At 42.0% G+C, this 25,657-nt stretch overlaps 2 protein-coding genes across 2 annotated transcripts in view; one reads left to right on the top strand and one right to left on the bottom strand.

Moving 5' to 3' along the window:
* PALS1 (protein associated with LIN7 1, MAGUK p55 family member) overlaps nt 1-12,896 on the top strand; it is a 57,979-nt gene extending 45,083 nt beyond the window's left edge. The window contains exons 8-14 of the mRNA XM_054161617.1: nt 440-623; nt 2,419-2,490; nt 2,941-3,012; nt 3,750-3,917; nt 5,785-5,987; nt 8,122-8,232; nt 10,297-12,896. Of these exons, the coding sequence (XP_054017592.1) occupies nt 440-623; nt 2,419-2,490; nt 2,941-3,012; nt 3,750-3,917; nt 5,785-5,987; nt 8,122-8,232; nt 10,297-10,473 (987 nt within the window). The 3' untranslated portion in view covers nt 10,474-12,896. The remainder of the gene's footprint in view (nt 1-439; nt 624-2,418; nt 2,491-2,940; nt 3,013-3,749; nt 3,918-5,784; nt 5,988-8,121; nt 8,233-10,296) is intronic.
* Nucleotides 12,897-14,169: 1,273 nt separating this feature from the next.
* ATP6V1D (ATPase H+ transporting V1 subunit D) lies at nt 14,170-25,404 on the bottom strand. The gene is made up of 9 exons (XM_054161616.1): nt 25,272-25,404; nt 22,529-22,646; nt 20,804-20,883; nt 19,422-19,489; nt 18,711-18,755; nt 18,173-18,276; nt 17,680-17,746; nt 16,136-16,214; nt 14,170-14,998 (listed from the first exon to the last, which is right to left on the bottom strand). The coding sequence occupies exons 1-9, from the start codon at nt 25,310-25,312 to the stop codon at nt 14,857-14,859; spliced, it is 744 nt and encodes a 247-aa protein (XP_054017591.1). The 5' UTR covers nt 25,313-25,404; the 3' UTR covers nt 14,170-14,856.
* Nucleotides 25,405-25,657: the final 253 nt, after the last annotated feature.

Genomic DNA, 25,657 nt, shown 5'->3' with positions numbered 1-25,657 from the left:
CCAAACACAAACATTGGTGGTTCTTGACAGAGAACATTTCACAAGTGAAAATCCACCTAAAGCCCAGCAGTTGGTTTTCAATCTGAGGATTTATTAGGTATTGCCAATTCAGAATATCTCTGATGCTTTTTGAATGCAAAGAACTTAAATCAGTATCTTGCAGGGGTTTGCCTCTTAAAATGGTGAGGAAATTGCAAAGACTTTAGAATTGATAGAACTTAAATTCAGGCCTTCATCTGTAGCCTAATGCTGCTGTGGTTTTGCCCTTGCTATCCTAGGTAATGATTCCATTCCAGTATCTCCTGTGAGCCTCAGATAAGGTTTCCATTTTGCAGAATCTTGGGAGTTTTTCTATATCAGAGCTCTCCTGCAGTCACAGGAAGATGGGGTGTAATTCTTCAGAAGTCACAGAGGTTTTTCTCCGTGTTGTATCCCACAGATACATGTGAAAGCTCATTTTGACTACGATCCCTCGGATGACCCTTATGTCCCCTGCCGAGAGTTAGGACTCTCTTTTCAGAAAGGAGATATACTCCACGTGATCAGCCAAGAGGATCCAAACTGGTGGCAGGCTTACAGAGATGGTGATGAAGATAATCAGCCATTGGCTGGCCTTATTCCTGGTAAATACAGCTCTAGAAAAAGCTTGACAGCCAGTTGTTGCCATAACCACAGGAGCAATATTCTGGTTTTCAAAACCCCACATACCCTTAAATAGCCATTGCCTGAAGTATCACAGAATCATAGAACTGTTGTCAGAGTTGGAAGGGACCTCAAGGATCATCGAGTTCCAACCCCCCTGCCATGGGCAGGGACCTCTCACACTAGATCAGGTTGCTTAGAGCCACATCCAGCCTGGCCTCAAAACCCTTTGGGGTGAGAATTCTACCACCTCCCTGGGCAGCCTGTTCCAGCATCTCACCACCCTCATGGGGAAGAACTTCTTCCTAATATCCAATCTGAATCTACCCATTTCTAGTTTTTTTCCCATTCCCCCTACAGTATCTGTGACTTGGAACCTTTTGCAACAGAGCCTAATGTTGGTTGCGTAATTCACTTGCTTAAAAGATTGACCTTTTAGAGGCATTTCCATGTATAGATGTTAAATGCAGAGTGAAGCTACTGCTTCTGTTGCAGTTCACCTCTCAGGAGCTGCTTTTCTCCTCCACTCTTGTGACTCTGGATTCAGAGTTCCCTCTGCTGGCTATGACTGAAATGTGAGACTCCAGCATGCCCGTTCTCTGGACAAGAGAGCATCTATAAAGTTTCTTAATATATCAAGTAGTATATTTAAAACATGTATTTTTTTGTATTAACTTCTTGGCATGTTTTCCCTTAGCAAAGAGCTTCAGTTATTTGTCACAGTAACACTTCCTTACTAACTGTTGGGGGCCTTTGTGTAATAGTGTTTTCAGACGCTGAAGTCAGTATATGATTTTTGCATCAAAATATGTACTGCACACGAACACATGAAAGATCTGCTGATCTGTTAAACACAGTGAACAAAAGATTTTGTTATCAATAGAACACATTTGACAGGCAAAAAGCATTGGAGAAGCATGTCATCAGAGTGGGGGTCAAGGGAGGTGATTCTCCCCCTCTATTCAGCTCTGGTGAGACCCTACCTAGAGTACTGTGTCCAGTTCTGGAGCCCCTATTACAAGAGGGATATGGACGTGCTGAAACGTGTCCAGAGAAGGGCCACGAGGATGATCAGAGGGCTGGAGCACCTCTCCTATGAGGAAAGACTGAAGGAGTTGGGGCTGTTCAGTATGGAGAAAAGAAGGCTCCAAGGTGACCTCATTGTGTCCTTCCAGTATCTGAAGGGGGCCTACAGGAAGGCTGGGGAGGGACTTCTCAGGATATCAGGTAGTGATAGGAGTAGGGGGAATGGAATGAATCTGGAGGTGGGGAGATTCAGGCTGGATGTGAGGAGGAAGTTCTTCACCATGAGAGTGGTGAAGCCCTGGAATGGGTTGTCCAGGGAGCTGGTTGAGGTCCCATCCCTGGAGGTGTTTAAGTCCAGGCTGGATGAGGCTCTGGCCAGCCTGATGTAGTGTGAGGTGTCCGTGCCCATGGCAGTGGGGTTGGAACTAGATGATCCTTGTGGTCCCTTCCAACCCTGACTGATACTATATGTAGTCTTTCCAGTAGTTTCAATTTTCCAGGCAAAACTGTCCAGAATAGTATACATGCTCTGCAAGTCTGTCTTGAAGAATCTATTTTTGAAGCAATAAGTTTCTCAGCAATTTGAGTTTATATTTTATATGTTTTCTTCTACCTCATATTCTACTAGAACCTTCAGAGGCTTTAAACCTCAGGGCAAAGTAAAAGGAGTAAGTCCTTACACAATCTGTGTGCAGGTGGTTTCTGAATGTTAACTGCTTTTGTACTTCTTTCTTTTTTTAATGTGTTAAGGAAAAAGTTTTCAGCAACAAAGAGAAGCAATGAAGCAAACCATAGAGGAAGACAAGGAGCCAGAAAAATCAGGTTGGATAAATGCTTCTCAAGGGGGAAAAAAATAAATCTCTTTACAAAGGTGCTAATTAGTGGTATCTGGAACCCTGACGGTGTAGAGTTGCAGTCAGTTCTATTTTGTTTGTAATACAAGTGGGATGATTTTTTGAAGTAATTGATGTAAATACAGGTCTAAATTTAGCAATTCACTGTATAAATCACAGGAGTTTTTTCATAACTTAGGAGCAGTGTGGTTAGGACAAGGAAGGGGAATTTGGAAAGCCCCTTTTTTCCTTACAACAATTTTATCTGCTGTGACTCAGTTGAAGTCTTTGCCATGCTGAAGTTGTAACGAGCTGAAGAATGCTGTGTCTGTTCAGAACTGCAGAATGAATTCCCCACTTCAACGACCCAGATAACAGGTGGAATAGGAAGCTTTTTGCTGTATGAGTATTTGATTTTGATGCCTTTTTCTGTCCTTAGGAAAACTCTGGTGCGCAAAGAAAAACAAAAAGAAGCGGAAAAAGGTTTTGTACAACGCAAATAAAAATGATGGTAAGCATCCTCTTGTGTACAATTAGTACACTTTTCCAAGCAACTATGAAAGGTTTTAAAACCAGCTTTGTGAAAAGAATACTGAAATTCAGGCTATGATGTTAGCAGCTCTGCTCGGTGGTGTTCTATGTGGGAGCAGTGTTCAGGTTTGTAACAGCATTTAGACAGATGTGAAAGAAGTGGCAGTATTTTTAGGGTTATTGAGCATCTTTAATAAAGACCAGAAGATGGGGGTGAAATGATAGCTTTTTAGGCATGAAAGCACTCACAGTTTTCCAATGATGAACCAGTTCATTCTAGTTTTGTAGTAATATCTCGCTCTGTGTAATTGACCTTAGTCTCTGTGGACTTTATCCGCAGGGAGTTTGTAGGTTATTTATGCTATATTCTTACAAAAGTACTTTGGGGCTAGGATGATTTTTGTTGTTGTTGGGTATAAAGTGTTATTTTTGTACTAGAAACTTGTTCCTTGGCAAGCAAGTTGTTTCCTGAGTTTATGCTGCTACTTGCATCAGTAATAAGTGGAAATGCATTTACTTTCTGCGGAAAGGGTGGAGGGAAAGCCTCCTCTTTCTGGACAAGGGATGAACTTCGAGGTTCTGTTGCTTTGGTGAATTACAGTTAGATGCTGGGCAGAGAGTCAGGAGCTGCCTGAAGCTTTGTACTGTGTGGCAGGCAAGTAGCCACGCCACTAGCAGTAAAGTATGTTGTGACTATTTCATTGTTTCTCCCTGAAGATTATGACAATGAGGAAATTTTGACCTATGAGGAAATGTCGCTGTATCATCAACCAGCAAATAGGAAGCGGCCTATTGTTCTGATCGGCCCCCAGAACTGCGGCCAGAACGAGCTGCGGCAGCGACTCATGAACAATGAGGTGGAACGCTTCGCCTCTGCTGTTCCCCGTAAGTTCCCCTGGCAGACACCACTGCTTGTTCTGAATGTTGCCTGCAGGCAGAGCCTTTTCACAGGATCACAGAATGTTAGAGGTTGGAAGGGACCTCCAGAGATCATCAGGTCCAACGGCACTGCCAAAAGAAGTAGTACAAAATCATAGAATCAATATGGTTGGAAAAGATCTCAAAGATCATCAAGTCCAACCTGTCACCCAACACCCCATGACTACTAAACCATGGCTTCAAGTGCTACATCCAATGCCTTTTTGAACACCTCCAGGGATGGTGACTCCACCACCTCCCTGGGCAGCCCATTCCAACGGCCAACTATTCTTTCTTTGAAGAACTTTCTCCTCACCTCAAGCCTAAACTTCCCCTAGGGCACTTCACACTGGAATGCATCCAGGTGGGTCTTGAAATTCTCCAGAGAAGGAGACTCCACAACCCCCCTGGGCAGCCTGTTCCAGTGTTCCATCACCCTCACTGTGAAGAAGTTTCTCCTCAAAGAATCATAGAATTGTTAGGGTTGGAAGTGACCTCAAGGATCATCTAGTTCCAACCCCCCTGCCATGGGCAGGGACATCTTACACTAGATCAGATTGTGTTGAGATGAAACCTTTTGTGTTTAAGTGTGCATCCATTGTTCCTTGTCTTATTACTGTGCACCACTGAAAAGAGATTGGCCCCCTCCATTTGACACCTGCCCCTCAGATGCTTATAAACATTAATCAGATCCCTTCTCAGTCTTCTTTTGACTATACAGCCCCAGGTCTCTCAGTCTCTTTTCATAGGGGAGATGCTCAAGATGCCTTTGTCTTGAAAATGGCTGTGAGGAGTTTTGGGGGTGTTGAGCAGGATATAGTCCTCTCTTGGATAAAGGACAAATTGAAGTTACATCTTGTGTGGCACAAAGTAGCTTTGGCAAGTCAGTGCAAAGCCAGCTGCATGTTTTTGTCTGAATAATATCAGAGTGAGTAGCAGAATTTGAAAATCAAGAATCTGGTATATCAGTTGAAAAATTTTTTAACCTACATATCCTTCATAAATAGCCATGAAATTTCTCCATGCTGAATCCCATCTTTCACAGCCTCTTCTAATATGAAAGATGCTCCAATTCCTTAGGCACTTTCGTAGTCCTGTGGCATCTTCTGTTTTGGTTTCGCTGAACTATGATAAAAACCAAGGCATGGTAGGAGGGGGATGACCAGGAGATTTGTTACAAAAGTTCCCTCATTATTTGGACTACAATATTTAGGAATGTTTAGGAAGAGACTGGATGGGGTGCTAGGTGCCATGGTTTAGTTGACTAGATAGTGTTGGGTGATAGGTTGGACACAATGATCTCAAAGGTCTCTTCCAACCTGGTCTGGTCTGTCTGGTCTATCCTGTTCCTATCCTGTTCCTATCCTGTTCCTATCCTGTTCCTATCCTGTTCCTATCCTGTTCCTATCCTACCCATGTAAGTGGCTTTACTGCTTTCCCAAACCCTTTATAGTTCAGTGTTATATTTTTGATGTGTGATTAGGTTTACAAACAGATAACCAGTAGAAGTTGTTAAATAGATCTAGTAGCTGTTTTTATATGCACAGTGAAACTATTCCTTCCTTTGTTAACCATTTTATTTTTTCCCCTTGAGTTAATGCAAGCAAGCCTCAAAATACAGCTTCAGCCTTTGGCAACTGTCCAGGGATACCAATTGTTGAAGACAAAATTCTTGCGTTTCCTGGATATTTCAAATGCCTTTTTGGTTTTTTTTTTTTCCTTGCTTACCAATGTCTCCACTAAGAGAAATACTCTTTTTCCCCCTTCTCTTCAGTTCTGCAGGTTTATCACTGTCTCCATTGCTTTTTTTTGTTGTTGTTGCTCTTCTTTGCAGATACTACTCGGAGCAGGCGAGAGACCGAAGTAGCTGGCAGGGATTACCATTTCGTTTCCCGACAGGCATTTGAGACTGACATCGCTGCCGGGAAGTTCATTGAATATGGAGAGTTTGAGAAGAACCTCTATGGTACTAGCATAGACTCCGTGCGGCAAGTCATCAACTCTGGCAAGATCTGCCTTTTAAACCTTCATACCCAGGTATGGCAAAGCTCTTGCCTCTCGCATTGTAATTGTAGAAGCTGCTGTGCAAATCTGAAGAGCTGTGTCTGGGTTGTATAAAATGAGTGTGTTTCCAAGGTACCTTTTCAGGTCTATTCCAAGTTTCCTTTCAGTGCCCTTAAGTTATGAATGTAGCTGCCTTGTTCATTGTTAGGAAATGCACGCATCTGTATCTGTGCTAAAGGTATCAGGGGCCTTGGCTTCCAGATATTCAAAGCTGGTGGTACCATCTGAATTTCAAAATTAATTTCTCTCAGTCTTCCCTGTGAGCTCTCAGGGTTTTGAAGATGGAAGGAAGTTGTTTAGAATTATACTTGGAAGCTGCATTTTGGGAATGTTTATGCAGTTTCATAAAAGACAGGATTAAAGTATGTTTCATCAGCAATACTGAAAGGCTCTGGAGCTGTGACATTTTGCTTGTGGAGAAAGAATGGACAAACTTATGGATAGAATAGAATTAACCAGGTTGGAAAAGACCTTTGAGATCGAGTCCAACCTATCATCCAACGCCATCTAATCAACTAAACCATGGCACCAAGTACCCCATCCAGTCTCGTTCTAAACACCTCCAGTGATGGTGACTCCACCACCTCCCCAGGCAGCCCATTCCGATGGCCAATCACTCTTTATGTGAAGAACTCCTTCCTCACATCCAGCCTAAACCTCACAGACCTCAACTTGGAAATAGAATCAAACATGGGAAGAGGCAGAGTCCTGGATTACAGCCCAGTTCTAATACTTCTGAGAGGTGTGAGGTGTACAGTTATTACAAATGCTGCACGAGAAGCCCTGAGACTCAGGTGCATCAGTAAAGTTCAGTATTATTGAAGCTGTAATTAGCCATCACCAGATGAAAAATATACAACTCTTTGAACATTAGTAACTCATTAAAAATTGGTCTAATTCTGTGGTTGTAAAAATGTATCTCAGAGACAGGTTATTTACCTCAAGATAAACAGAAGAAGCCTTTTAGAAAAATCAAACTACAGTTTGAGTCTTTTTATTTCCCGTCTCTTAATACAGAATCATAGAATCAATAAGGTTGGAAATTACCTCAAAAATCGTCAAGTCCAACCTGTCACCCGAGACCTCATGACCTCATGGCACCAAGTGCCACGTCCAATCCCCTCTTGAACACCTCCAGGGATGGTGACTCCACCGCCTCCCTGGGCAGCACATTCCAATGATTAACAACTCTTAGTGAAGAACTTTCTCCTTACCTCGAGCCTAAACTTCCCCTGGCACGGCTTGAGACTGTGGCCTCTTGTTCTGGTGCTGGTTGCCTGGGAGAAGAGACCAACCCCCACCTGGCTACAACCTCCCTTCAGCAGCAAGAAGGTCTCCCCTGAGCCTCCTCTTCTCCAGGCTAAACAATCCCAGCTCCCTCAGCCTCTCCTCGTAGGGCTTGTGCTCAAGGCCTCTCAGCAGCCTTGTTGCCCTTCCCTGGACACATTCAAGAGTCTCAAAATCCTTCTTAAATTGAGGGGCCCTGAACTGGACACAGTACTGAAGATGTGGCCTAACCAGTGCTGAGTACAGGGGCACAATGTAAATTGCAAAACAAACAAACAAAAAACCCCCACACCACCAAAAACCCAAAACACTAAGCATGCAGTAGTAGTGCATCTGATACTTTGTATTTGAATCTTCAAAAGAGAAAAGGTAAGTGTGGTATTTAGAGACTCTTCTCTGTTACAAGCTGATGCTATTCCTGGGCATTGTGGGGAAAACTTACTTCAATGTAGGTGACCTTTTGGGTTTTTTGGAGCATTGCTTGGGTTTGGTTGTTGGTTGGTTTGTTTGTTTCTTGCTTTTGGATTCCAAAAAGCAGTTCCTTCAGTTTAACTTTTGTTCAAGAATATTCTTCATAATGAATGTTTGGGGTTCCATGAAGCTGAGAAGTGTTAGAATATCAAGTGATGACTGAACTCATGAGCAGTGATAACAACACTGTTATGGTTAATTATACTGCTGTCAATATATTGTACAGTATGTCAATATGCTGCCGTGTTTGGAAAGTATATGATCAGTTATAGCATGTGGTCAATGCATTATTAAATGTCCTTTCCTTGTGTGGAACTGTTAAAATATTTAATAAATCCTATTTCTGCAGTCACTGAAGACACTACGAAATTCAGACTTGAAGCCATACATTATATTTGTTGCACCACCTTCACAAGAGAGGTTACGTGCTTTGTTGGCCAAAGAAGGGAAAAACCCAAAGGTAATGTGTCCAACACTTCTTCTGAAACCATGCTGCTGTTTACTTACAGATCTGGAAGGCTTTTGGTAAACAAATTCTCTGTACTCTGCTTGGCACTGGGGCATGGTAATGGTCCTGGCAATATATAGGAAGTGGTGTAGTTGCGATCTGTGTGCTGCAGGTTAGTAGGCAGGCTAAGGTGAAAGCATCCTGAGCCTTTGCCTAAGGGAATGCGAGAGGCACACGAGGCAAGGGAATCCACTGCTAATTTAGTAATCCCAGGACACAATGTCTCACAGTGTGGTCCCTGCATTGGGGTACAGAAATAGGAACCTTTATTTTAAAACTGGAATACCCAACTTCGTTTCCAAGTAAACCTGAGAAGAATTCTAGGGAGAAAAATGTTACTGTTTTTCTTTTGAGAACCTCTCTGCCCTCTTCCAAAACTCTTCAAACTTATTTATTGATCTTGTAGGCTCACTTCTCGTGTTTCAGAGCCATGTCAGGATCTCCACTTACCAAGTTCAGATCATTTGGTTAATGAGAAGTTAGAATGGAATTGAAACCCATAGGTTAAACCAGGATGTCTGAAAGTTCAGAAATGGTCCTGAGCAGCTTATGAGACACAAAGTGTTTGTTGCTAGGATAATGCAATCTGCCCTGCAGTGGATGGTGAGAGCATTTTGCCACCATTCTAAGTACAAACTGAGCATAATGCAGTTCATACTGAGGAGTAAGAGTCTTGCCAATGTAACTCAAAGGGACTCTTGATAGAGCTTTTGGTCAGGAATTACACCTCACTGTGTTCAGCAGTTGTTTTGTGTTCCTTGTTTGGTGCAAGGGCAATGTATTGCCTGGGTGTAAGATCTGAAAGTCCTTCAAAGGCCAAGTCTTAACACAGAGGGACTTTTATTTTCTTCTTTGTTTTAGTTTGCCTGAGTCAAATGTAGTCATGGTATTCACAGACTTGAAATGGGCCTGTTTCCTCCTTTATGGTTATGCAATGCGTGGATGAAACTTTATTTTACATAAATGCTTCATTTGATGTGTGTCCTGGGGTTTGTTATTGTGGCAATCCAGGAACCAGCAACAACCATTAATACACTGTTCTTGCTGTCAAACTACGCCAGTTTTCTTTCTGACCAGTTATATTGGAGTTGTGTTTATTTCAGCTGGGGAAATGCTGCTGTGTTAAGCCCCTTCCCCTGTTTGAATGCCTGTATATAGCTTTGAATTCCTTCAGTGTATATAACACTTAAGAAAAACATTCCTGAAAGCCTGAAGTTCCCTTTGAAAATACCCTCTTTTAAAAATTATCTAAAAGTATTATACCTGAATATTCCCTCACATAATGCAAAAGTAAGCTGCAGAAGAGAAAACCAAACACAGTGTGAGAATCCAAGCCTGGAACAAAAATCCTGAAATAAACTCTCTCTGTTTCATAGAATTCACAGAATTGCCCTCAAGGCCACTGAGTCCAACCATAACATCTCCCTGTACACTTCTCCCTTTGCATAATTTATCTGCATTTGAAATACTCTTACTGCTGGCATATTCCCAGCTCCCAAATCCTGTTCTCAATTTTTCTGCAGTGTTGTTTACCTGATGTTATGGGGACTCACTTAAATCCAGGGTTGTCAGTCTGGTTCTCCTTGCTGTTTGTTAGTGAAAATAGGTCAGCGATGGCTGCTGCCTGTGACTGGTGTTTGCAGTGCTCCCATCTTCAGAGGAATGTTGCCCTGTTCAACCCCATTCAAACTTACTCCTGCACTGTCTCTGCCATCTCCAGGCTTTTTCAGGATAATGGACTTGGCAACCTAGCTTATTTTTCAGAAACAGATTTAAGAGCCTCAGTAAGACAAATGCCATAAGAGGAGCAGTGCTAGATCTTAATTTCCTTCAGTCTGGGGCAGCCATTTGGCAGTTTGCCGCTTGTGGCCACTCTTGAGTGCCCTTAGCTCTCAAATTGTGGTTCACTGTTACTGTAAAATTCTCAATCACTGCTAGCAATGGCATGAACCTTTTCTGGGCTGAGTTGTTGTGGAGAGAGGCTTACACACACTAATTGTCTGGTTTTGATTGCAGCCGGAGGAGCTGAGAGAAATCATAGAGAAGACGAGGGAGATGGAACAGAACAACGGCCACTACTTTGATACAGCCATTGTGAATTCTGATCTTGATAAGGCATATCAAGAGTTACTTCGGCTAATAAACAAACTTGACACAGAACCCCAGTGGGTACCCTCTACTTGGCTACGATGAGAGCCCAGTTCCAAGGGACAAATGGACTTCAATCTAGTGATTTTTCCAAGGAGGTCATGTGTAGGTCTGCCCAGTTCTAGCATGAATGCGTGTGAGCTCTAGACCTCAGTGGCTGCATCTTTTGCCAGTGAAACTGCATATTCTTGGAAAAAATGTGCCCATCAGCTTGTGAGCCCATTTAACTGATCTAAAGATTGTCCAAGGCTTTTTTTTGTTCTCTGTGGTCTAGAAGTGGAGACCTTGTCAGTACTAAATTGTAAAGCTTTAGATAGTTTGTTGGTGTTTTGTTTTGTTTTGTTTTCTAGCAACTACTTTTATATATAAATCCACCTTTTTTTTATTTTTAACCTGGAATCACCCTTATGAAATCTAAGATTTTTAAGTGTGTGTGTGTGTGTATATACAGTCCATGCTGTCACATAGTTATAAATATGAATGTTATTTAACACTTAACTTAATGACGTTGTGGAACGTGATGGTAGTTCAGGAGCATAATTCTACAGATCGTTGGGCAGAGACATAATCCATGTTGTTATTAATACATTAATATGAATGAGAAATCTCTCCTGTTCACAAAAAAAACCCAACCAAAATACACAGAATGAAGATGCTGCTCTGGTCTGGAGCTGCCCTGTTAAAGCTTGAGCTCATGTTTTGATTCTCAGACATTCCACTTTCTAATGGCACTGTAATTGGACAATGTGTATAATGTAAATATCTCAATCCTTGTGTCTTTCTAGTCAGACTTTTTAAATCAGATGTGACTGCACATTGATTTATTTTATTTCTTTTTTAGGTCCAATCAAAGATGAGTATTATATGAATCTTTTAGATGTCATATTTTTTATGGAGTTTTCATTGGAACATATTGACCGAACGGAGCCGCTATTTTCCACAGGCCTGTAAAGATATTTAGAAAGGCAGAGGTTATATTTTTGTGAGGGGGGAAAAAAAAAAAAGATATATATAGTTATAAGACATGTTTAAAAGTCAACTTAAACTTCTCATGTTTTATAACAGAATGCTGACTAAAACAGACTGATGTGCTGAAGAGCATTGGAAGGTAGTGTGGGTTTCTCAGTCCTTGCAAATGGTTCTCATCTTGTGGCTGTTGGGCTAATGGATGACTAACTGGAATGAAAATAGCTGAATGTGGCTACCGTGTGGTAAATGAGTGTTGTCATTCGCTAGCCAACACGTAGTCCTGCATTTGCTCAGTACTGCAGTGAAGGTTTGTGTAAAACACTGGTAACTGAGAAAGGGGAATGTTTCTAAATGGTTAAACCAAGCAAAAAAAAACCAAAACACTTGAAACAAGTGAACAAAAGGCAGGGTCTTTCTGTATCCTAGTGTGTCTTGCAAAGCAGATGGGAACATCTCTGCATCCTCAGATGATTCTGAGCTGTGAAGGTTTAACTACATCTGCAGTAGGGCTGTTCTATCACTGAAGCTGAATAGTAGTATCTTGGATGTTTTGGGTAGCACGAAGAACCTTGACTGTGAATATCTCTTTTTTAGCCATAGCGTTTCTTTGTTCCTGCAGGTTAAACACTGGAGTTACGTCAATGTGTAGTTTACTCCTGTCTAATATTGAAGGATGAAAGAGAGTTGATTTTTTTCCCATTCTCTCTTGCATATATACTCTTTCTTCAAATATTGATGGAAAAAATTCACACCCATAGTTAAACAGAGCTCTAAGTATACAGCAGATAAATTGTCACGTGTCTAGCTTGGTCACTGAACTAACATTCAGTACATTTGTGTATTGAAGAATGAAGTATAGAGTGCATCCCTGTCTTGGTAGAAACCAAAATTATTTGATGGCTTAATTAATATTTAGGGCAGAAAAGCAATAAGCAATTAGTGGGGATAAGTAATGACCCTTCAGAAAGAAAAGGGGTTCAAAACCTTAATATCTTTAGTTCAATTCAGTGTTAGAAAGAACAATGTACTAGTTGTTGGCCTAAGGGCTGGATATTCAAAATAATGGCTGTTTGCCTCACATTGCAGGCATGTTCTCAGTTTAAACCACAGTTTGACAGCTACAATGTTCAGGTATGTTGGATAGTCAGTTTCATAGATGACAAAATACTATATGGATTCTACCCCTTCTTAAGAAAGATGATTGTAAATGTATTAGGCCTTTTGGCATTGGCAGTTTCATAGCTGGGCAAGAAGGTGGAAAGCAGTAAATGTTTAGGGGTGACCTGGCTCGGCTACATGCTTACAGTCCAAATCCTTGCAGTCACAATCAGCTCAGGATGCTTGCTGAACACTTAGGTATTCAGTGTTCCCAGGCAGTGTCAGTCACAGTGAGTCATTCCACTACCATCTATCTCCCCAGTTCTTCTGAAATGGCATAGAGAAGCTGGTTTTATACAAACAAGCTTTGGAATGTGGACTTGAATGTTGAAGTTCAGCTCACTCTTTTAATTCCCTAGGCAGAGGCTGACAGCCATGTAGGGAGGTGCTATGATAATTTATGACCAATGTTACCTTTGTCTCCTGATGAAAGGCTTGAGCAGCACAGAGAAATGTACCTGGCTGTCCATCTGCTGCCAGCTTGGACCTGGAACTACCCTGTGTAGGAAATTACTCTGCCTTCTTTAATGAAGAATGTGTGTTAATTCCCTTGAGAATGTAAGAGAATATGCAGACTTCACTGGGGAAACTTTACAACCTTGTCAGAGGCTTTGTCATGAGCTGTATCAGACTGCAATGATTGTATCTCCATTTTTACCAGTCCAGATTTAATTAAAAATAAATGTTAGCTGAACTGCATAAAAGAATTTCTGAATGTAATTGTGTGTGACTTTTAAAAATATAGGATGGGGGTTTAATGCCTTAAATAATTAAGGTAACTTTACTGAGACCTGTGGTTAGCTCCACACTGTACTTTTATACATGTATCTGCACTCTGTATTTTGAGACATCATGAACTGCACACTAATGTAAAAATGTAAAATATTTCTAGATTTGAAATAAATCACTGTACAATTTTACTTCTTGTAGTGATTTTAGGAGTTTTCTTTTTGCCATCTTGCTGTATTTGTGAAAGATGCTGTTGACCCATCAGTGGCTGAGAAGATGCTCCCTCTTCCTTCTGACACTGTGCCTCCAGGGGGAGAGGTAACAACATCTCCTCAGGTCTATAGTTGCTCACTTTGAAGCTGAGTCTGTATCTTACAGCAGAGTGTAGATTTATCTGCCTTCATCTTCAGAAGAGAAAAGAAATGGCCTTGTGCTTCGTACAATTAACTTTTTTAAGGCACTAATAGACATTAATTTCTTTGCACTTAACCATGCATCTGCAGTTAAGCAGTGGATCGTGTTTTAAACAAGATGCTTACCTTGAAGAGACCACTAGTACTAGCCTTACTGATAGGGCATGTCTTCAGTTTGCTGATTGCAAACTGATGTCTGTAGGAAAACAGCCCTTCAAACTGAGCAGCATTCAGCAACATCCTGCTTGTTGGCCACAATCCTAGACTCCTAAATCAGCACAGGACAGGAAAGAATCGCGGCACAGATGGACTGCTGCAAACCTGCTTTGCTTCCCAACCTACTGGTTGCAATGAAGATTTGGAGCAAGATGTAACTGCATACTTGTTTCTCTGTTTGTGGTAGGGAGAGCCACTTCTCCTTGTAAAGCAGTAAAGGCTAAGTGAAAAGTGGGCACTGTGCCCAGTGTGGCTGGGAGTAGTGGATGAAGTAAAGGTTTTATTTGGAAATCAGCATGTCAAGCTTTTAAGACTACCATCTTCTAGAGCTTGAGCCAGATACCAGATATTTTAACATTTAAAATTTTTACTTGTTTCTAGCACAGACAGTACACAAGTTGGCAGAACCTCTAAAACCATAGATGTTTTAGGCCAATGGTAACAATCGTGCAACAAAAATAAATCACGGAAGACTGTGGATTTCATCTACAGGTTAGAAAACCAGAGCTGCCTTTGCTGACATTTGACTTCAGCTGTGCCAATATGGGCTATAAGCAACTTGAACATCAGTAGTTCAGCAATGCATCTCCCTCCCTAAATAACCTTCTCTGCTTGCACCAGGGAGCAATTAAAGAGGAATTCAATTAGGCAAATCCAGAACCACCCTGCAGAGTCATTCCAACTAAGTGAAGAAACAGGCTCAATACACATCAGAAGGCTTTCCTGATAGTAAAGCACCTCACTTCTCTCTGCTTTTCCTCCTGTGCTGCAGGCAAATTCCCAGATTTCTAATCTCCCAGGAGAAATCCACAGTCTATTCAACTCAAGACTTGTACAGTGAGAAGCCACGTAAGTATCATTGAGGCAACATGTCCTGAATTATATTGCAATCTCATATTCTGTATTCTGGGTCCCGTGCTCCATAGACAACAACTGTGCTGGGTTACTCAAAGAGAAGGTCTTCATCCTTCTCTTCTGCTAAGAGATTGGCTGGTTCCTGTTCCCCACCAGCAGCTCTCCGTAGCTCCCGTTCCTTCTCAGATTTTTCTTTCAATACTTTCTTCTTTTCCTGGATCTTCTTTAACCTGGGAGGAAGAAATTTTCATAAGCTGTCATGAAAAAAGGCTAGCAGCAACAATGCCATACAACCTGGATGTGATAAAGCTGCCTGGAGAAGCTCCTCAGGAAACAAAAATCCTGTAACACATGGCAGAAGGCTTTTGTTGCTAACTGCTGCCGTTAAAAAACATCATCACTGCAGATCATTTCTTCATCCAAACTATGAATTACATTGACATTAAACACTACATTATACTACTCTGCTTATCTTTAAGTTAATTCTCCTTTAATTTATTTCAGGTTAGCAGGAGCAGGGAGGTCATTCTACCCCTGTACACTGCACTGGTTAGGCCACACCTTGAGTACTGTGTCCAGTTCTGGGCCCCTCAGTTTAGGAAGGATGTTGACTTGCTGGAATGTGTCCAGAGGAGGGCAAGAAGGTTGGTGAGGGGCTTGGAACACAAGCCCTATGAGGAGAGGCTGAGGGAGCTGGGGTTGCTTAGCCTGGAGAGGAGGAGGCTCAGGGGAGACCTTATTGCTCTCTACAACTACCTGAAGGGAGGTTGTGGACAGGCAGAGGTTAGTCTCTTCTCCCAGGCAACCAGTGCTAGAACAAGAGGACACAGTCTCAAGCTGTGCCAGGGGAGTTTTAGGCTGGAGCTTAGGAAGAAATTCTACACAGAGAGAGTGATTGCCCATTAGAATGGGCTGCCTAGGGAGGTGGTGGAGTCACCATCATTGGAGGTGTTTAGGAGGAGACTTGATGGGGTGCTTGGTGCCATGGTTTAGTTGATTAAGTGGTGTTGGATGATAGGTTGGACGCGATGATCTTGAAGGTCTCTTCCAACCTGGTCTGGTCTGATCTATTCTATTCTATTCTATTCTATGCCAGAACTGTCCTTAAAGCAGAACACTTCACTGTACTGTCTCAGATCATTCCCTATGGAAGAATGATAATGTAAGCTGCATACAACCTGGTGGTAGAGGGTTCATTGGTAACTTTCCAACAAGCAACTGCAGATCTCCAGGCATCCAGCTCTGGAAATTCAGTATGTAGCAAGAACCAGGTTCTATTTAACAGATTTGGTGAATAGTTCTTGTAAGTCCCTCCTGAGGAATGGTCTGTTTCAGCAAGGGACCAGTCTAGTGTTTGAGATTCATACCTGTAGAATTCCTCTCGTTCTCGTTCATCCAGTTCTGTGATGATATAAGAAAGAGTACGCTCAATCCTGGGAATAATCACTACAAAACAAAATTAGGAAGTTGTTGGGCTGCTGTTGTATTATCCAGAAGTTGCCTAATGCTGTGCACAGATGGGTTTTTTTAATGTCAATCTAGTTAATTAGCTGGGCCTAGGAGACACTGACATGTCACCCATGGACGATCGTACTATTTCATTAGGGGCAAATACACAAAACTGTTTTCTTCAATAAGCCCAGGACTGAAGTAGGATTCTGAGTATCACCAAATCATCTATAGCACATCCTTTTGAAAGCTGCAATGGAATTAAGTAAGCACTGATCCCTGATTATTTTTAAGGTCCTATTTTTCCTATGGAAGTAATTAAAAAAATTCCTGCAAGAGGGGGGCAAGCTTTGAATTAAAACTCTTCTTCTATCACCTTCTTTCAGAAACTTCTGTTTAGTGGAGTACTTTCACTCACCATTACAATCTCAGTTTGGAAAAGTCATCATGGGAAAAAACAAACAAGCACCACCACAAAACAACATTCAAATATGAACACCAGCACAAGGGAAGAGAGATGGCATTAAAGTGGTCAAGTAATCAAAGTGTTACCACCCTACTGGGCAAGCTATGTGTCAGAACTACTTTTTGAAAGGAGAAAGCTGTTATCAGCACTACCAAAGTTATTTGGAAGGCTGCGGAGGAAACCTTTTCTGCAATCAAATTTGCAGAGTGATAAGCTGCAGATAAGGCCTGCACAGTCAAAGGAACAAGTCTATGAAAGACAGGCCTGAAAATGATGATTAGAATCTTGTACTGAAATAAATTATTGCATACATGCAAAGATTATTAAATTGGAGCTACCAGCAACTTGGAAAGGAAGCTGAAATAATCAAAGCACCCTGGACACTGCAGCACAATAATATTGTGCATAGATAGTACTTAAGAAATTGATAGAAACAAATTTACAAACAAGAACATGCAGGAAAGGAATTCAGATGACAGAAGAACACCAGAGTATTGTCACTGGGGACTGTTCTGTTTCCTGTAACAGAAACCTGTTTTCTCTCTGGATGCCAAAGGAACTAAAAAATGTCACCAGCACTCCACTACCCACAACCACCATTACAGTTTTAAAAGCTATTATCCTAGCTGTTAGAAGATCTTAATACATAGAAACATCCTCTTTTGTTTCTAGTAAGCGGACTTGACCAATTAAGTTGAAGCTGCTAGCAAAGATTCCACAATGTTTGTGAAATCTTTGTTGTATCTCCATACAACTTCCTGATTACTTTTCTCATGTTTGCACATTGATTTATCTCTCTGTACTCCAGTGCACTAGGCTTTTAGTTTTTGTTCTTACTTGCTCTGTGCTTCATTGCAGTGCTTTCTCAAGAATTCTTGAACTGGTTAGAAATCCTGCTAGCAAAGCAGTGAAAATAAGAGTGGCTTCCATGACCCTGCTCCTCATCTTGCATGGAGTCAGAAAATGATTATGCATCCCAAATGGAGAAATACTCACCATGTTCAATTGCATTCACACGCCTGTTTGTGATTTTAATGGCTTCATCCAACGTAACAAAGGATGTCTGATGGAATGGGATTCAGTCGTTAATACACAACCAGACAAATTCAGCATTTCAATCAATTCAATACAGAGAAACAAACAGCACATGAAAGCCAAAGCCAAGTCTGTAGTGTAGCTTGACAGGCCCCATTCTTGACAGAAGCAGAATTTTGTTCTGCTAATGTTGGTGGCATGCTAAAAACTGAACAATAGCAATTGCAAATACCAACTCCCAAAAGAAAGTTTCTTCCTAGCATTAAGGAATAAGTCTTCCTGGGAGCAGTAATGTAACTTAGGGCTGGAACAGGTTTGCAACTTTATACAGCACTGGGCTTGCAGGAGTATACTACAGCTCAAAGTACTGAGCTACAATCACTGAGACTATGCTATTTTTATTTCAGAGCTGTGAGAAACCAACTATCTCCATCTTTGTTTTCCTCACACCAACCTGTAAGGAGGCCAGTTCCACAAGCAGCTCCACAGCTTTGGCATAGTTCCTTTTCAGCTTAGCCAGCTGTTCTCCACCTCTGGCCAAGCCAGTCAACTCATAGCCTGAAGAAAAAATAATCAACAAATAGTACTTGTTGCCGTTGCTGCTATGGTGTTTTCTCACAGTGCTTTACAGGGATACAGACAGCTCAGGAAGTGACTAGCAAAAGCCTTTGCCCATTAACAGATTGTCTTTATAGTGGTTTTTATTGCCAGATCATTGTGCACATCCACAGTAAGACCTACCAGTCTCAAAACCTGGTAATTCAAGATGAGCCTTCTCCTCATCTGAAAAACTCACTGATTTAGTGAGGTAAAATCCGCTGCAGCCCCTGATAATGCCTCGATGTCACAGAAACACGGCAAGTATATGGGAGGTAAGTATACTTATGACTATGATGTGAACTGACTTATGAGCAAGGCATGGTATCTTTGAATTCACACAGAATAGCCCTACGTATGTGTAAGAGAGAAAAGAGAGTAAGTTTTGTACTTACTGTCCCCTCCTTCCTGGTAATGCTCAAAAACCGGCAAGGTTACACCTGATGAAAGTGAACAAGAATCCATGTAAGAGACAAAGGGTTACAGATTTATGAAGTACAGCTCACTTCTACCCCATTTGCTTCTAAAAAACTGTGTAAGCTCAAAAAATTTGTTTCCAATTCTTTCTATATAGCTCAGCATGATTAAATCATTCTAGTTCTAACATCTTAACATGAAATTTCAGAAGTGTATTGAGATCACAGACATCTGGACACGTGAAAAATTCAGGGAAGTATTCCAATTCACTCAATGTTCAGTTTCATTTTGTTTGTTTAGTAATATATTCCTTGTGCTTAAGGAATATTCTGATCATTCAGTCCTGATCTATCTTGCTTTTTCTTCATAGACCGTTATTGATACTTAATTTCCTGTTACATTTTTCAGTGAAGCTCTATGGAAGTTGTGCTTTGTCTGAAGATCTTGAAACTGGACTGCAGTTTATGCAAAATTGTTTCATTTTCTGAGGTAAATCAATATAAAAATTGGAAGCTGTATGTAAAAAAAGAAAGACCAAAAAAACCCTGAGCAGCACATTACAAGAGTTCCTACTCTTAGACAAATAAGAGAAATAGGAGACAGTGTTTGGATACATTTCTTCATATTTCAGAATCTCCTCCTACAATTCCCTTAAGAGTTGAAATACTCCTAGTTTGAAAAATAGTTACCTGCTACATTGTCTTTTTTAGCTCTGACCTTGACTTGGGCTTTGTTGACATTTTGGATCACAGTGGTACTGCAAGAAAGAAAACATACATCTTAATTGGGAAAGCTGAAGTGGTTCAATAAGCCAAACACATACACAAAATGAAGTACTTAGAGTAACTGTAAAGATCTGAAAGTTGTCCTTAACCCAGTTCTCTGTGCAATTCATTGACAGACTTCAAAGCTAACAGAGCAGCTTTGGAAGAAACAGGTTTCCAGCAATGTTTGAAAATGTAAAAGATAAAGAGTCTCTGAAATGTAAGTTTAGAAATGCCTTAGATGAAGTACACCAAGCACAGCTAAAAACTAGCCATTTATCTGGTAAGATAATTTAAACTCTATGTCATTAAAATATTTTAATCAACCTATGAGACTTTTTCCCCCAATGCTTCAATGCAGACCAAGGCCACAAGGTTTGTTCATTTGAGTTTGTTTACCCACTAACTCTATTGTGTATCATACACAAACGTTAGCCTGTAAAATAATTTAGCTTGAAGAATTCTAAAGTGTCTTAAGGAACTATAGAGAACTCTTCTACTGAAGTACAGTTTGCTTACAGGGTGGAATCTGACTGCTGTTTACAGCTAAACATTGCAACTGGTTAGGACAGGAGACAGCACTATATCCAAAGGAAAGGACAAAATGACTTTCCTCCAGCAGCACGCAGGTTACTGCTGAGTCTGATCACTTAGTTCTTCCCCATTATCTGCTAATACCATCAGCTGAATCATTAACACTTCCCCAGCTTGATTCCACAACACCCTAGTTAAAACTTTAATTTATTCAAATCCAATTTAAAAATACCCTACTGGAGGTGAAATATTTGTTTCCCCTCTCACATAAAGCCCTCATTAGCCCTAGTATGATGAGGTCAGTGAGATGAGGTCAATGAGACAAGAGGGTAGCACAGTAAGTAAAATTACTGTGTAACTTACTGGGAGAAAATAATACACACCCCATGCAGCCCTCAAATTCACAAGAAAGATCAAAATAAAGAGTTAAATGCTCTGCTGTAAATTCTGTTTTCTCTACATTTTAGATTTCAAGCTGCAAAAAGCAACACCTCAAATCAATGACTTGCAGGTGAAGTAAATTCTGTTACTCTTCTCACTTTGTTCAGCCTATGCATTTTGGTCATGCAAATTCTCTCACTCCTGCAGTGATGTCTCCCACCTTTGCCTAATGGAATTCAGTTCACCCTGTCCCACCTTGTCAACTTCTTTCTTACTTCTTTTTAAAGTGCAGTTAAGAATTTACCTTTTTTGCTAAAAGAGAAATCAACAATATGTTGATTGCTCTTTTCCATGGGTGGGACATCCACATGCCACAGACTGGCAGTCCTCACCTGAAATCTCCTGCTGTAAACTTTGCCTCGGCAAGGGAAAAGGCAGCTTCTCTCATCACCTCACCCATCAGCATCTTGGTCTGTTGAAGAAAAGAAAACAAGAGAAGCACCACAGATAAGGTACATCATTACTCCTTTTCCAGGATAAATAGCTTAGCAGCATAAAGAGAAGCAAGAGAAATTTGACAGTGGGAAAGTCCTGTATGTGTAGCTCATTCCCAATCTGCAAATCCTAATTCTCAGGTGACCCAGTGTAGAGCTCACAAAAATGACTTTTCTGTCTTAATAATCAGAAAATTCTACATGAGGGTTAAATCACAATGATAATATAGCTCAGTTGGAGAAGTCTTATTTCATAGCATACTGAACCCTGGGAGGCAGCTGAAGTTGTTTTCCAGCATACATAAGTACATGGCTTCATGAAGCTGTGCTTTCCTCCTACTCCTTTTTTCTTAATTTTCACACATATTAAGCCCTTGTAGCTAGAACCCATGGTGTGGAGAAATAAGATCCTTTGTGTATTAAAGGAAACAACATACTGAGTGCCAGGAGCTTGTCTGCTGCACAGCAACCAAATGCTACTGCTAACCATGGATAGAGAGCAGTTGCAGCCAGAACAGTATGAGTAGAATAGAATAAACCAGGTTGGAAGACACCTTCGAGGTCATCACGTCCAACTCATCATCCAACTCCATCTAATCAACCATGGCACCAAGCACCTCATCAAGTCTCCTCCTAAACACCTCCAGTGATGGCGACTCCACCACCTCCCTGGGCAGTCCATTCCAATGGGCAATCACTCTATGAAGAATTTCTTCCTAACATCCAGCCTAGACCTCCCCTGGTGCAGCTTAAGACTGTGCCCTCTTGTTCTGGTGCTGGTTGCCTGGGAGAAGAGACCAACCCCCAGCTGGTTACAACCTCCCTTCAGGGAGTTGTAGAAAGCAGTAAGGTCTCCCCTGAGCCTCCTCTTCTCCAGGCTAAGCAACCCCAGCTCCCTCAGCCTCTCCTCATAGGGCTTGTGCTCCAAACCCCTCCCCAGCTTTGTTGCCCTTCTCTGGACACATTCCAGCAAGTCAACATCTTTCCTAAACTGAGGGGCCCAGAACTGGACACAGGACTCAAGGTGTGGCCTAACCTAAAATCCATCTAGCATGTTAGAATAGAACAAGCCAGATTAGATTCTACTGAGTATCATAGATTTATCACTCATGTTGCAAAGGAGGAAACAGGATTCATTATTTCTTCATAATGGAACAAGTTCCATCTGGAGAAAACTTCTGCTTCCTAGTGTACGTAGTCATGCAGTAAACATTTAGATTTGCAGTATCCTCTCAAGCCAGATAAAGCAAGAAAGACAGGGCTACAGAACATGTTAAATCTACTTCTGAAGTATTTCTTAGCATGACAGCAACTTTTCAGTAATGTAGAATAGATGATGGGCAACTTGGGATACAAAGGAAAGCAGAGCCTAGGCCTGGTTGGAATGAAGTGAAGAATATTAACTATCAGAAAATGTCTTTGTGATTGCAGCCAGAAAATAAATAAAGAGTATTTCTGCTCCTCTCTCCTCAGTGGCCTCACTCAGAAAAAACAAGTTACCCACAAAGTTACCCTACATGCCAGCCTACCTAATGAATTTGGCAGAACAGGAACACACAACTGACAGCACAGACAGATTTCAAATGAGGTGAACCCAGCAGAGGAAAATTCTAATTTACCAACCTCAATAATTTTCTTAAGGATCTGCCTGAATCGAAGTGTCAAAGCATCAGACTTTTTCTTCAAGAGGTTGCGACCCGTTTGGGCTCCTTTCAAACGAGCCTTCATGATGGTCTGGGCCCTGTTAAACAGAGGAATAAATAAAAATGTCCTGCAGTATCCAAAAGGATTAGCAAAACACTTATGCAGAGATTTCTGACACAGAGACGAATGAAGTAAAACAGGATGGCCACTTGGGGACAGAATTTTAGATTCCCATTTAAAGTCTAGGGAATTTACTCCATATATAAAAATCTCCCTCATCAGTGATAATGACAAGGTTTTTTCTCTGCAAAATGAAGGATCATGGGAAATTGACAAGTCTTTTTTCCAGTGCTTCTATAATAGGTTCTCATTTTGCTTGTGTAACTCATCAAAATTCCAGAACTCAAACTACCCCAATGGTATTGCTTTTAAGCTTCTTCGCTGCTCTGTCATCTTCCCAAAATCAGACAACACATCAATTTCTTCATGTGACCACACTATTGATTCTGTGTTCTGATTTCACAGAGCAGCAAGATACAGGAAACTCAGAAAGTACAATGATTCCATATCTCCATATGCTGCACAGTAGAGTTACAAGCTACTTAAGACAATCAGAAATAACATCAGTTTAAGGGATATTAAGTGAGCTGTAGCTCTGTATATCCTTAACTTCCAGTAGCACACCTCCAGTTTTCTTGTATGGCATTGTGAACTGACAAAGAATTCAACCTTGCTTCTGGTTCTGCTGTGGAGTATATTTTAATTCAAAGACTCTTGTGTCTTAACTAGAAGAGCAGGAGTTATACTACAAAACCCACACGCTGTGCTAACTCAAGCTACCACTCTGCACGTGCAACCAAGGACGTGCACACAAAGGACAAAGCTGACACAAAGTCAACTCTGTGTGAAAAGAGCAGCCTTACACACTTCCTCCATGACCTTGGAAAAAGTAAGTATAATTAAGATTCTGCCTACACAGTGGAATCCATTGCTTTCCACAATTACTGGCATGTGATGAAAATAGCTCCATTAAAATCTACCAAATGCTTATGACTGAAAAGCACAAATACTTTCAGAGTATTTTATGGGCTTAAAAAAAAAAGAAAAGACTAAAAAGGCAGCTTTACTTTTATGACAAGCAGGTCTCTGTCACCACCTTGAACTGTAACTTGTTTGCTCTGTTCACCACCTGCCTGAGAGTTGCTGACCTTCTAGTTCAAGCAAGATTTCACAGGCTTTGAGTGCATTAAACACAGTCTTGTTTATAGTCAAGGGGAATGAATAGCTTCTGATGATATACAGCACAGAAGAGTTTCATACCAGCAGGCCACTTCACAAAGATTAAAAAGAGGGGAGGGGGTGCCAGAACCCCCCAACCCTGTAAAATTCTGTTAGTTAATGAAAATAATTGTTGCAGAAGCAGGCCATCTTTACCATTCCATCTTACATTCCTATCAAAACATCAGCCACAACACAGGGCTGTTAAATATTAAACCATTGTACATCACCACCTTCTTGCCTCAATGACCTATCAGCCTGCTAAAGCAGATGCCTTTTAAAAGTGGCTGACCTGCCTTTCCCTAGGACATGTAAACTGAATGAAAGGAGCACTATCAAAGTGCAGGAGTGAGAACAGATGACTTAGTATATGCAGGAATTTGTTTCAAACCAGAACCCTTACCGTGTATTAATCTTCCCACATAAACTGTTATTTCCTATGTCCTGAGCTCATACAAGGGGGAATAATTAGTATTTTACATTTGAGGTTTTCTGTCCTGCAAGGTGCCTTCTTATAAGCTCTGCTACATACAGGCATCAAACCAACTTTATGCAAAAAGACCTGAAACAGCCTTTCACCTTAAGGCAAAGTCCTGGAAGGTTTCAAGGAGGAACTGAACAGCATTATTAAAACAGCAATTTTATTAGCAGATCAGTTTCAATTGCTTGTCTTCATTCCAAAGCTCCCAGCTTTCTGAGTCTTGTCAGGAGACATCTGATTTCATGACAAATAGTTTGCTGTCAGGATCTGGAAAATCACTTGCCTGCCCACTGCCCTTTACACATTTTACTTCCTTCTTTTTTAACGCTTTATGGACAACCTCCTGTACAGCAGGAGGTTGTCTGTTACAAAGTTAAGGGAAGCTATGGGTCGATTTGTGCATTTTGTTTCTTACACGTATTTTATACATTTTTTTCTTTTTTTAAATAAAGATTTTAAATAGCTCTCTCTCACACACACACACACAGGAAGCTGCTTGTGCCGTGGTACTGGACCCTGCAGTGGCCCTCTGATGGCTGGCCGAGCTAATTTTGAGTCTGAAAAGAGAAGCTGAAGAGAAGATCTAGCTGCGGCCTTCAACTGTTTGTCGAAGCTTTACACACAGAATGCAGCAGGAGACCCTGCCTGGAGGCGCAGAGCGCCGGGACAGCAGCGGACAGTCAGCGAACGGTTCCCAGCGCTGGAGCCCAGGTGGGGACAGGGACCCAGAGATGTCCTGCCTCGGCGGCCTCAGCGATGCCCCGCGCACGGCTCCAGCCCCCCTCGCTCCCACCTCGGCCCTAACCCGCCCCTGCGGCAGTGCTCGGGGAGCACAATCCGCCGCATAGGGACCTCGGCTCCCCCAACCCGGGCCGTGCCGGGGGTGCCCCAAGAGCCGCTCGCCTCTCAGTCGGTGCGGCTCCCCCTCGACCCGCTCTCACGCATGGACCGGCAGACACTCACATCCGCGACGGAAAGATCTCGATGCGGTCCTTGCCCGACATGGTGGCGGCAGGGGCAGAGGAGAGCGCAGGGCGGCGGGGCCCGCTCCGGCTGTCACGGCTGTCACCACCGCCGCCGCCGCTGTCACGTGACGCGCCCCGCTGCCTCCGCACCCCCCCGCGCGAGGCGGCGCCCCGGTAGAGGGCGGGAGCAGCCAGATGCCGGTCACGTGTCCCGGGAGAACAGGAAGGAAGAGGCGCAACTGGCTCCCAGTCCGGTTTGTGACACCCGGAGGTCTCTGAATCTGTGCCGACCTCGTTGCTCTCAGCGTCGGGTCCAGGGGGCGCTCTAGCAGATACAGACCTTCTGCCTCGACGTTGAGACTCTATGGCGCGGGAGTGCGGCGG

The sequence above is a fragment of the Dryobates pubescens genome, chromosome 5, assembly GCF_014839835.1.
Source record: "Dryobates pubescens isolate bDryPub1 chromosome 5, bDryPub1.pri, whole genome shotgun sequence".
Lineage (NCBI taxonomy): Eukaryota > Metazoa > Chordata > Aves > Piciformes > Picidae > Dryobates > Dryobates pubescens.
Note: the sequence above shows the minus strand (reverse complement) of the source record. Positions and strands in the feature narration are given on the sequence as shown.